The following is a 12,656-nucleotide window of genomic DNA, read 5'->3' on the forward strand; positions in this document are numbered from 1 at the left end:
TACAAGATTTTTATTGATCATTTCTTTATCATGGTTATCATACCAGGATATGCTTTTTAAAAATTACCAGTTTTTAACCTGGTAAAGCATGTCTAACAATCTTTAAAGCAAAATCTTTCCATTTCTAGATGTCTTAAGAGTCCTCATCCTAGCAGGAGTAGAAGAGAGAGATGAGCAACAGCCTTTGTGGCCCAGAGGACAAGCACGGGGATGCCCCACTATTGGGATCATTTACTAGAAAGACTAGGGAACGGCACAGAGGAAAAGGACATGGGTCGTGTAACTGTCTGTAACTAGAAAATCCAGGAGCATTTTAGCATCACCCATTATTAGCAAAAGAGTTCTCAAGACGAACCCACAAAGCAAGGCACAGATCCAGAGAAAATAAAAGTGACACAGTTGTAATCTTTAGGATTCGGGTCAGCTCTCTAGCTCTTAAACTTCCAATTATTAACATCATCACCACTGGTCCACAACCTTCCCAGGGCATCAGAACCCACGGGCATCTTTAAGCTCTGCTCTTACTCAGGACCACTCCTAAGATTCTTGTTCCTTGTGGAGTGAGGGAGCCTGTATCTGTGTAGGGGTCACGTATGTGCAGGTGAGTGAGTGTAGCATGCATAAGGATGGTCCATAAGTGTGAAGATGTTGTGCATGGGTACAAGTACATGTGCAAGTGTGAGCTGCATGACCCAGGTCTCCCCTGCAGGTCTTTTCCAGGTCTTAGGGCCATACCCAGCATTCTATCCTTTACAGCGTCATGACTGTGTTGGACGTCCATCTGTCCCACCTCTGGTCTGAGCTTTGCCTGCCACAGCGTCCCTCTTTTCCTGGACAGCTGCTGGAGACATGCATGCCAGCCTCCAGCCAGCCTCACACCACTTCCCGCCTATGCTCGAGCTTTCTCCACCCCTCTCCCCTCCCCGCTGCCCTTTGCCCTCCCAGCAGCATCTGGACAAGCCTCAGCAGGAACCGACAGTCTCATCATGGTTCCTCGGGCTCGTGGGCTGGTACTGTGTTGCTTTCTGCTCCAGCTTCAGGGACCCCTGGGAGCTGTAGGTATGGAAGTCTTGTCTGTCCGGGGAGGGTTACTCTGTGGACTGGGTGAGTTGAGAAGCCAAGCTGTTTGCAGCAGCGGCTGGGACATCAACAGGAACCCCCTCACAGGCGGCTCCATCTGATGTATGTCCCAGCCAAAAGCAAATAATGTCTAGATGTTTACCACCAGGAGATAGGCTGTTCTTCACAGGGGCGGGAGCTTTGGGAATTGTTTTCCAAAGACTTTTTAGAAGTAGGGAGCTTTACTGTCCCCTATGGACACCTGCCTGTGAAGTTGGACCCTGGAGGCCACTTAGTGCACAGCTCTGGGGCCAGAGGTCCAACATGTCAGGACAGCCACAGGACATTGAGCTACAGGGCTTGCTCACTGTGGTCACAGCCATAGTTCCTCATTTAAACACATACACACACACACACACACACACACACACACACACACACACACACAGCTCTGAGGCCTCAGGGGAGAAAGTTTGAGAACATATGTGGAAAGTTGCAGGGCCTCACATACAGGAAGAGAGGATGCCACTAATGGTCCGCTGCATAGTGACATGGGTGGTCCAGCTGGTACTGTCCCCTTGAAAATCTATGGCAAGTGAGGATTGTAGCGGATTGTTCTCCTGTGGAGCTGAGTGGCAACAGGACAGCAATGGCTTTCCCAGACGTTCCCAGCTTTCCCAGACACTCTGCAGCTGGGTAGGGACCTCGGGATCAGGTTTGCTTTGGAACCCTAGGAGGTTTATGGAAGCAAACTTGCCTTCTCCTAAGGGCTCACCGCTCAGCCTGATCAAGCTGTATGTGTCCGGTGGCTGGTGACAGATGGGTCTTCCTCTGCCTGGTGAAGGTCCTTGACTGGTTATGTTTGACAGCATTCCCATCCTTCCTTTCCAAACCAGACTGAGTCTCTAGGAACACCACTTATGAAAGACTCTCCAACTTGAAAAAGACACAGTGGTCCTCGGCCCTTCCTCTTCCCTCTCGCTGTCCCTTCCCAAGATGATTCATCTGACTTCCATTCTTGTCCTACCAGAGGACCCTCCTTTTGGGTATGCTAGCATCCTCCTGGTGACCAGAGCCACCCTTTCAGCCCCACCTAATGCCAATCCCTCCCAGCAAGGCCCGTGTGGGTTTTCCTTCCTTAAATGTGCCACCTCTGCATAGGGAAGACCTGTGTCCCCATCTCCTTTACCCTCTTCTTGAATACACTGGCTGCTTTTGACTCTTCCCTAACTGTCTCTCTTCTTGTCTTCTCTCTTCCGACCCCAGGTAGACGCCTTCCCATGGCTGCCCCTCTCACGGACATCCCAGGCACACAGTTCATGTAGCGTAGTTGTCTTATGGGGACTTTCAGGGCCTCATCTTCACACTTGGTTTCCACTCCTGACTAATTTTAGGTTACTTAAAACCCTCATCCCCTCCCCCCACATTCATATCTGGGGTTCAGACCCCATGTCCATTGGGGTGTCCCAAAGAATCCTCAAATTCAGCATGTCCAAACTATAGTGGCTGCCTTCACCAAACCTTTGCTTTTCCGAAGCCAGGTGGGAAGCACTGGTCACCTAGTTTCTGTCAGGATCGCTGGCAGGCAGGGCTGTGTGGGGAAGGCTGGATCTGGTTCTGGGACCTAATGGAACATCTCCAATGTAGCAAATCACAGGCCCAGGAGGCCCAGGTGAGGCAGGTGTGACCGTGGCACCCAGGGCTGGTGATATGTTCTCATAAGATCTGAAGCCCTAGGCCTGTATGACTTGAGGTTCCTGAATTGACTCAGGACACAGCACAGGGGACACAGATGTGGGAATGGACAAAGAATTTAAATAGTGCTTGTGCACATGTTTTTTCTGTGTACACAGAAGGGGATTTCACAACGTGTGGTTTACTGCCTCCCTTTTGCTGGATGTCATGTCTTAAGCCTGTGTTCACTGACATCACAGGAGACTGGCAGCCCCAGACTATTCCTACCAAAACATCACTTAGTGAGTTTTTTGTATGCCCTCCAACTGTTTTCTCATTGTAAATCCCTGAAAGAGATAGTAAGCAGGTCAAACCATGTGCATACGGTAAGTTTTCATTTCATCTAATGCATGTATCACCATACACTTCTATGTAAGCTGTGCCGTGTTATCTGTCACCAACCATCAGTGAAAACCCACCCAGTTTAAATTCAGCTGAGCTGGGAGCTGTCATTCTCTGTGACCTTCAGCCCGTAGAAGAGGGTATGCCATTGAAGGAACCAACCTATGGCCTTCCATTCCTTGAGATGGACAGGAACTCTTTGGTTCCTACCCCAGAATAGAAAAAGATTAAAGTGGGTAGGTTGTTCAATCACTGAGGGAGATGGATATGGCTGTGTCCATCACTGAGAAATCTAGCGTGTGTGGTTTCCATGAGCTGACCCAGTGTGGTTTCCTTCACTCACTGGGAGGATCCAGTGTGAGTGTGGAGGATCCAGTGCTGGTGTGGAGGATCCAGTGCTGGTGTGGAGGATCCAGTGTGGGTGTGGAGGATCCAGTACTGGTGTGGAGGATCCAATGTGGGTATGGAGGATCCAGTGTGGGTGTGGAGGATCCAGTACTGGTGTGGAGGACCCAATGTCCGTATGGAGGATCCAGTGCTGGTGTGGAAGATCCAGTGTAGGTGCGGAGAATCCAGTGCTGCTGGGGAGGATCCAGTGTAAGTGTGGAGGATCCGGTGTGGGTGTGGAGGATCCGGTGTGGGTGTGGAGGATCCGACGTGGGTGTGGAGGATCCGGTGCGGGTGTGGAGGATCCGGTGTGGGTGTGGAGGATCCGGTGTGGGTGTGGAGGATCCGGTGCGGGTGTGGAGGATCCAGTGTGGGTGTGGAGGACCCAGTGCGGGTGTGGAGGACCCGGTGCGGGTGTGGAGGATCCGGTGCGGGTGTGGAGGATCCGGTGCGGGTGTGGAGGATCCGGTGTGGGTGTGGAGGATCCAGTGCAGGTGGCTTCTGAGCAGCTTGAGGAAAGCCGCCAGTACTGCATGGGACCTTCTGTTTCTCAGTTTTCATAACCCAGGAGGAAGCACACAGTGTCCTACACAGGCAAAGGCGTGCCAACTCCTTCATGGAGGAGCTTTGGCCGGGCTCCCTGGAGAGAGAGTGCCTTGAGGAGAAGTGCTCCTTTGAGGAGGCCCAAGAGATCTTCAAGAGCCCCGAGAGGACCGTGAGTGCCCTCACCCCGGGTACCGGCTCCTGTGTGGCACTGAGACTGGCAGGAAGTGAGCTGGGGATTGTGAGGGTCACACCTGTCTCTGAACCTGTCTCCCCATTCCTGTGGTAGTTGTCACTCAGTACACATAGAAACCCTGAAACACACAGGCTTCTACTCTCAACATACAAATTTTTACAACAGAAAAAAAAAAAAAACACAACTCCTGAAGCACACTTGATGTGTCTATTTTCCCAAAGGAAAATCCCTTATTCCCTAGGGATCCAGGGCTGCCCCAGAAGTTGACCTGAGAAGGGGAGATTGCCCTCCCAGGAAGGGCTGGCCACACACGCACACACGTGCACGCACACACACACGCACACACACGTACACACATGCACACACGTACACACACGCACACACGTACACACGTACACACACGTGCACACGCACACACACACACACACTCCTCGCTGCTGTCCCTGCAGCAGGCAGCCCCTCTGGAAACATGTGACAACACTGTGGCCTCCTCCACCACACTTGGCCATGTGCACAGATCTGTCTTCGCTTCGGATTTGATCTGTTTGTTTTAGTTTGTTGAGACAAGGTCTTGCTATGTAGCCCAGGCTAGCCTCCACCCTCCATCTCCCTGCCTCTGCCCCCCAATTCCTGGAATTACAAGTCTGCGCTACTCTGCCTGGCCCTGTGGTTTCATTTTGTGGACAAGGCATATTTAAACATTATTGAGCCTTTCCCTTTCTGGTTTAACATTTTCCCTTTCTGGTTTAACATTTTCCTAGGATGGGTGTGTCGGGGAGACTGGGTTCATCCCATTTCCCTTTGTCCTCATCTCTGGAAAAAGTAGTCAGTCACAGTCACATCCCCAAGTTATGTGAGGGGCCTGTTCATTCTCCGAGGGCTTTTTTTTCCTCACCAGCTTTGACTCAAATCACATCTCACACTCACAGAACATCTCTCTCTCACACACAGGAGTTCTCATACAGGAGACCTCACATTCACAGGAGACCTCACACCCACAGGAGGCCTCACACCCACAGGAGGCCTCACACTCACAGGAGACCTCACACTCACAGGAGACCTCACACTCACAGGAGGCCTCACACTCACAGGAGACCTCACACTCACAGGAGACCTCACACTCACAGGAGGCCTCACACTCACAGGAGACCTCACACTCACAGGAGACCTCACACTCACAGGAGACCTCACACTCACAGGAGGCCTCACACTCACAGGAGACCTCACACTCACAGGAGACCTCACACTCACAGGAGACCTCACACTCACAGGAGGCCTCACACTCACAGGAGACCTCACACTCACAGGAGACCTCACACTCACAGGAGGCCTCACACTCACAGGAGGCCTCACACTCACAGGAGGCCTCACACTCACAGGAGGCCTCACACTCAGAAGGCCTCACACAGGAAATTCACACGTACAGGAGAATTTACACCCACAGAACACCTCGTTCTCCCGGGATACCTCACAAACTCGGAGGATGCGTCACACAGGGTGAGACCCCTCATTCACAGAACAGCTCTTTCACAAGTGTTCTCACACGCGTGGGACACCTCACACCGGGAACCCGTAGGAGTTGCTTTCCTCACGGTTCAGGAGGAAGTCCATCGTAGCCGGCAGGGAAGGCGTGAGAGCAGGAGGCAGCTAGTCACCGTGCATCCAGTCAGGAAGCGGAGAGCAATGGATGCTGGTGCTCATCTACCTCACTTCTTCCTCTTTATTCAGTCCAGGGCTCCCCTGGGATGATGCCCCGACACTTAGAGTTCCAGGCCACAGCTGGAGAAAGTCAACTCAGGGCCAGAACTCAGGTGCTCTGACCTGCCTCGTGGCTTTAGATATCTCTAGAAAAGGCGTAGAAAACATCAACCTCAGATAAGCCCTCCTCATTTCCAAAGGAAACCTGTCTTCCCAAGCCCCTCAGAGAGGCCCGGGTCAGGAGCCCCACCCCTAGCTCCCAGGCTCCCTCCATGGACACTAACTCTACTCCTTGTGAACGTGCCTCATACGGCTTCTTCTTCCCCCTAGAAGCAGTTCTGGATTGTTTACACTGGTGAGTAGGTGAGAAGTTATTTGTGCCCCTCCCCCAGAGCCCTTCTTTGTAGCCCGCTAATGCCGACTCACCCACAGATGGGGACCAATGCGCCTCAAATCCGTGCCAGAACGGGGGCACCTGCGAGGACCACCTCCAGGCTTACATCTGCTTCTGCCTCCTAGACTTTGAGGGCCGCAACTGTGAGACGAGTGAGACCAGCTCCCTGCCTCAGTTTACAGATGGATGGAGTGGGGAGGGGAGGGCCTGAGTGCCTGGTTCCAGGGTGTACAGCCCCATCAAGAAAGGGGGGGGGTGTCCAGTCCAGCCTCAGCCCCTGTGGGAAATCCATCTAGGAGACATTAAGTACTCTTTTCAAATTGGGAGCCTTTGATTTATGAGTCTAAGATTTGGGGTCTCCGACTCGGTTTCCCTTTCGGCTCTCTGGGAATTCTGGTGGTCTGGAGAGAGCTGAGGGAGGGTCCCTGTGTCACTATCTAGATTCTGTCCCCACCAGGCAAGTCAGCCGGGTAAACACCATCCTCTGCCCGCGGGTTTGAAGGTATGAAGTCTTTCTTCAGCATTAAAACATCAAATTGTCGATCGCTAAGCTTGGAGAGCAGCAAAGCATTCTGGCCCCAGCAGTCCCCTAGTGGGCCTCATAGACTCTCCTGGCTGCAGAAAGACACATGAGTATTTTGTTTCACCCGAAGCAGGATTCCAGGTGTGCTCTTCTGTGGCCTCGCACAGGCCGCCCTCGATCCTTCTGGAATGGCATGTAAAGTACTGTGGAGTATCACCAACCTAGCTAGTCCTTTAACCCCGGCCCTATGTGCAGTCACATAGATATGAAAGCCCTGTCTCCAGCCCCTCCCAGGGCCCAAGGACCACTCTCAATCATACCTTCAGCTAGCCATCTATCTGTATGGCCCAAGGCCCCAGACAAGCAGCAGTATTCTGGTCGGAGAATCTCCCAAGGTCGCCTCTTGGGTCAGGGCAAAGGGCTCCTCTCTTCAGACCAAGGGCTCCTTATTGCCTAAGTGGGTTCTTCTTGGTGTTGGATGCCTCCTGTTCTCATCAGATGAGGCCAGAAAAAGTAAACAGGAAGGCGAGAAGGGGTTCACAAAAGGTCCCTGACCTGAGAGGCCTGTGCATCTTAGTGAGCACTGGTTGTGAGCTACAGGACGGGCCTCCATACTGACGCTCTGGGCTCACATGCTGAGCCAGCTTCTAATGCGCATGCGCTGCACAACTGAACTGACCACGCCCCTCTTCTGTCTGGGCCAGTGGCCTATGCTGGAACCAAGGGCCTGGATGGCTCACGTGGTCTTGAAGGTTGGCCCTAGAATAATTTCCCCCTTTGCCCCTTCCATGGGCCAGTTTCCCATTCTGTTGAGAGTTTTCACTGTCCCTGGGAAGCGTTTGCTTACCTTCAGAACCCTGCCCAGCATCTCCTTAGATTCTTGGAAGGAGAAGCCACTGCACCCTAGCCTAGCATCCTCCAAATGCCACCGAGGCCGCCGCCGCCGCCGCCGTCAGGATTGCTTAGATGTCTGACTCCCAGCTCCAGGTCTCCTCCCTCCAGCTCAGTCACCGCAGGGCAGGTGACACCAAGTTCAGCCTCAGTATCTGCAGCCACACACCGCCTCCCGAGGGGACGAAAGCAACCACCCTCGTGGCTGACCTGCCAGCCTTGTCAAGGCCTCTCAGACTGTCTTCTCCCGTCCTCAGACAAGAATGAGCAGCTGATCTGTGCAAAGGAAAACGGTGACTGTGACCAGTACTGTGCTGACCATCCGGGGACCAAGCGCACCTGCTCCTGTCACGAGGACTATGTGCTCCAGCCGGATGAGGTGTCCTGCAAACCGAAAGGTAACAGGCCCCAAGGGCTGGTGCTGTCTCACACGCCGAAGAGCCGGTCACCTTCGCTGGCCTGCGGCAAGTTATCAACCCAAAGACGTATAACAAGGCCAGACCCCTGCTAAGCCAGCATCTGACAGACACTGAATGGCTGACAGGTGAAAAATGGGGAGCTGAAGGGCACCCTGCCGGGGAGCTCCTAGCTTGGAACTCTGAGCCAGCATCCTGCACTGTCTCAAGTGCCCTGAGTATCGAAGGCAGGCCAGGAGGGAAATGAGGCCCTTCATCTCCTCTGATGCCCAATTTGGACATCTCTGAGACACACCTGGGAGTCACATAGACACACCTGTCGAATGTGCCCACTGCTGCACAGTTAAGAACGTGAGATGACTTGTCATAACAAATGACGTGCATGTGGCTGGGGGACGTGTTGTGAATGCACTGTCTGCAGAGGTCAGAGGGTGTCAGATCCCCTGAAGTTACTGTGTTACAGCTGGGAGTTGCCTGATGTAGAGGCTGGGAACCGAATTCGGGCCCTCTGCAAGAGCAGTAGACGCTCTGAACTGCTGGGCCATCTCCCCAGCCTCAGCCCCAGATGCCTTAAAGTTCTCCGTAATGAGACTATTGAAGGGAAACAAAAGTTCTCCATAATGAGACTATTGAATCTCTATTTCCAAAGGCCCCGGCTTCCTCAGGAGAGGATGGATTCAGCCTGGTCCGTGAAACTGGAAGGTTAGCGGACCCCACAACTAAATCTTCTTTCTTACCCAAGGACTTTGCAGTAAGGGAGGAAGGATGAGTGAGGTCAAAATAGCACATCATTCTGTTCATTTCCACACAGATCATCACTTACCAAACCCGAGCAATATGTCTACCCTAGGAAGACCCGCCAGACTGCAGCTCTAGAAAGCAGGACCTCAGTTTTCCCTAAACCAATGTCTATCTCCTCTCCCAGATGCTGCAATAGGCCTCCCTGCCCACCCTAGAGGGAAGCACCCATCTCCTCTGCCCTGAGGCCTCCCACTGTCCCTAGCAGGGGCCCGCTGCTTCTGAACCTCTTCCCACAAGCACGTTCACCTCAGCACACACCCCCTTCCTGTCTTCTGTTTTATACAGTTGAGTATCCATGTGGAAAAATACCTGTTCTGGAAAAAAGAAATTCCAGTGGTCCCCAAGGCCGGATTGTGGGAGGCAAGGAGTGCCCCAAAGGGGAGTGTCCATGGCAGGTAAGGCCCTCGGTCCTGTGCAGACCCCGCTTCTCTAGCTCTGCCTCTCTGACTTCAGGGTTTGTACCCCGAGTGTGGAAGTTTCGAATTGGGTCATGTTTACACATAAGGAACATGGGCCTCCACCCCACCCACATCCCAAGGTACACAAACACACACACACATGCATGCTCAGGTGGGTCACCTGAGTGCCTGCATGCACACCCCATCATCTAGCATCCCTGTTGTCTACCAGAGCCACCAGATCCAGGGCTGCTCTAAATCCCCAGAGGCCCTGTATTGCAGGCAGGAATCTTGTCAAGCCATCTGCTTCCTGGAGGCAAGGAGACCATAACAATAGTGTGACTTTCCGTGTCTGTGTGCCCCTGCCCAGGCTGTGTTGAAAAGCAGTGGGGCATTGCTGTGTGGGGCCATCCTGTTGGACACCGCATGGATAGTGTCTGCAGCCCACTGTTTTGATAGGATCCCGAGCTGGAGGAACATAACGGTGGTGATGGGTAGGTATGACCTGTCCCTGGGCATGTTCAAACTGACCATGGCTCAGGGGCTGAGGCTCCATGGCCCATCAGCCTCCCTGACCAGATGACGTCTCCAAGGAGGGCCACCCTGGAGCTGACCCACTTTGTCCTCTGGGCTTCTCCCCCCGCCCCCCAACTCAGGGAATAGGGCAAGGTTTGGGGCTGCTTTTTCCATCCTACTCCTCTCATGAACCTGGGTCCATCCACTCCTCACTCCCCCTCAGTACCCAGGCCCCAGGTTCAGCCCATTCACAACCTTCCATCCATGAACGCAGCGGGCCCTGGTGCTGGCTTTCCCTGGGACCCTGTAGAGGATACAGATTCTCCAGATACCAGAGGCTGAACTGGCCACAGCCCTGTCCATATGCTCTAGGCCAGAGGGCCAAGACAAGCAGGAATTCTGTGTGGGGATGTGACCACACATGGTAGGATATGTACCCTGAGAGGTACGGCTTCCTCTCAGGTGAGCATGACTTCAGTGAGAGCGATGGGACCGAACAAGTACGGCGGGTGATCCAGGTCGTATTCCCTGACAAGTACGTCCGAGGCCAGATCGACCACGACATCGTCCTTCTTCGCCTCCACCGGCCTGTGACCTTGACTGACCACGTGGTACCCCTGTGTCTGCCTGAAAGGGCCTTCTCTGAGATGACCCTATCCAGAATCCGCTTCTCAAGGGTCAGTGGCTGGGGCCAGCTGCTGGACCGTGGCGCCACAGCCCTGGAGCTCATGGCTGTCGAAGTGCCCCGGATGATGACTCAGGACTGCCTGGAGCATGCCAAGCACAGTCCTGACACGCCCCAAATCACAGACAACATGTTCTGCGCTGGCTACATGGACGGCACTAAGGATGCCTGCAAGGGAGACAGCGGTGGCCCACACGCCACACACTACCGTGGCACGTGGTACCTGACAGGTGTGGTCAGCTGGGGGGAGGGCTGTGCAGCTGTCGGCCACATTGGGGTGTACACCAGGGTCTCCAGGTACACGGACTGGCTGATCCAAGTCATGAACTCCAAGCTCCAGGTTGGGATTCAGCGAGTCAAACTATTGTAGCTCCTTGGACAGCCCAGCCTTTCGGAAGGAGGAAATTGCTGCTGTGGGGATGCTGTTATGTATCAAAACCTATTGACTCTCCTGCTATTCCTGGGGTGGGGAAGGAGAAAGAGATAAAGAGAGGATCAAGAGTGAAGGGACGGTGGTGGCGCACGCCTTTAATCCCAGCACGCGGGAGGCAGAGCCAGACGGATCTCTGTGAGTTCGAGGCCAGCCTGGGTTACAGAGTGAGTTCCAGGAAAGGCTCCAAAGCTACACAGGGAAACCCTGTCTCAAAAAAACAAACAAAAATAAATTAAAAAACCAAGCGTGAAGTAAACAAAGCGATAGAGTGAAGGAGGCAGAGAGGGAGGTAAAGGAAAGAGGCTGAGAGAGAGGGAAACAGGAAGGGAAGCAGAGGGAAGTCTGAATTAGAGACTAACAAAGACACTCAGAGAGGCTGGGTAGCAGAGCCACAGGCAGGCAGCCCCAAGAGACAGGGCGGTCCTGAGGGAGACGAGGCCCAGCCTCTGCTACTGTCTCCCTGCAGCTACCTCCCGTCTGCCTGCGGTGCTACAGACAGTAGGTGTGCACACACGCATATGGAACACGTGTGTGCACAAGCATGTGTGTGCATTCATGACACATACATCATCTGCACCATTGTTCACTTTCATTTCTTCCTTTTTTTGTGTGAGTACCCTGTCTCTATTTCAATTAAATGAGAAATACCACCTGAGCTTGTGGGGGTCATCCTTCCGGGTTTCCCAAGGGAGAGTGTTCCTGAGGTAGTGTATGCGCCTGTCATTCACTGCTTCCCACCTGACAGCGAATGACTGACCTTCTCAGCACATCTTGAGGATGCCTATTGTGCCCCTGGGTTGACCTTAACTCCCTGAGTGGAGCCTCTGATGCCCAGTCAGATGCACGTGGGCAGGGCTGTTCTTCCTGGGAAGAAAGAGAAGGCAGACTGATAGCCAAGGGGGAGCCGAGAGGGTTCCATCAAGTGCTTGCGAGCCCTCGGTCTCCCCGATCATGAGTAGGTAACGCAGGTGTCCAGCTCACAGAGCCGTCTTGAGATGGCACCAAGAGCCCCCGAGAGGCCTTACTTGACACGATCAGTTTGAGATGTGCTGATTCTCTATCCAGCACTTCCTTTCTGGAGTGGGGCCAGAGAGAGGGTAGGGTACAAAGGAAGGACCCCCCCCACCCCACCCCCCACAATCCTCCGTCAAACCAGCATTAGTTTCTGGCCCTAATCCCAGACCACAGGTCTGCTATGAGTACCTTGCCTCCTCAGCCCTGATGCCACCACAGATTCAGTGTAGGCACCGTGACCTCCACATAGGCACCACCAGGCAGGGCAGAGGTCTGACAGTCACCAGAGCACCACACACCTTTTCCAAGTTCTATTACAGTCTGGCACAGCCCGATTAAGGGCAGTGACTTCCCTCCTGGTGAGATGCCAGCATCAGCCTCAACATCTGCCATCCCTGGGTGTGTTTGTCAGGCACCCACAGCGTGCCAAGGCCCTCTTGGCACTGGCAACCGTGATAAGCCAAACACCATTCCAGTATTCTCTGGCTACGTGCATACAGCCACGGGCATGAGCTGTTGCCTAATCAGCCACCGTAGGCAGCACAGGCTATAGCCAGTACAGTGGGCATAAGGAGCCCCGTTTCTGCCCGCTAACGTGCAGACACTGTATGCATACTCCCCAGCTC

General features: G+C 53.6%; 1 protein-coding gene across 1 annotated transcript; it reads left to right on the plus strand.

Annotated features, from left to right (window-relative positions):
• The first annotated feature begins 986 nt into the window (after nt 1-986).
• On the plus strand, nt 987-11,088 carry F7 (coagulation factor VII). Its single transcript, XM_059244854.1, has 8 exons — nt 987-1,059; nt 4,077-4,237; nt 6,290-6,314; nt 6,392-6,505; nt 8,025-8,165; nt 9,270-9,379; nt 9,753-9,876; nt 10,361-11,088. The coding sequence occupies exons 1-8, from the start codon at nt 987-989 to the stop codon at nt 10,951-10,953; spliced, it is 1,341 nt and encodes a 446-aa protein (XP_059100837.1). The 3' UTR covers nt 10,954-11,088.
• The last annotated feature ends 1,568 nt before the right edge of the window (nt 11,089-12,656 follow it).

Source organism: Peromyscus eremicus, chromosome 17, assembly GCF_949786415.1.
Source record: "Peromyscus eremicus chromosome 17, PerEre_H2_v1, whole genome shotgun sequence".
Classification (NCBI taxonomy): Eukaryota; Metazoa; Chordata; class Mammalia; order Rodentia; family Cricetidae; genus Peromyscus; species Peromyscus eremicus.

Coding starts and splice junctions, on each gene's coding strand:
- F7 (XM_059244854.1), top strand. CDS start 987: ATGGTTCCTCGGGCTCGTGGGCTGGTACTGTGTTGCTTTCTGCTCCAG. Junction 1,060..4,076: donor GGGACCCCTGGGAGCTGTAG/GTATGGAAGTCT, acceptor TCTGTTTCTCAG/TTTTCATAACCCAGGAGGAA. Junction 6,315..6,391: donor GTTCTGGATTGTTTACACTG/GTGAGTAGGTGA, acceptor ACTCACCCACAG/ATGGGGACCAATGCGCCTCA.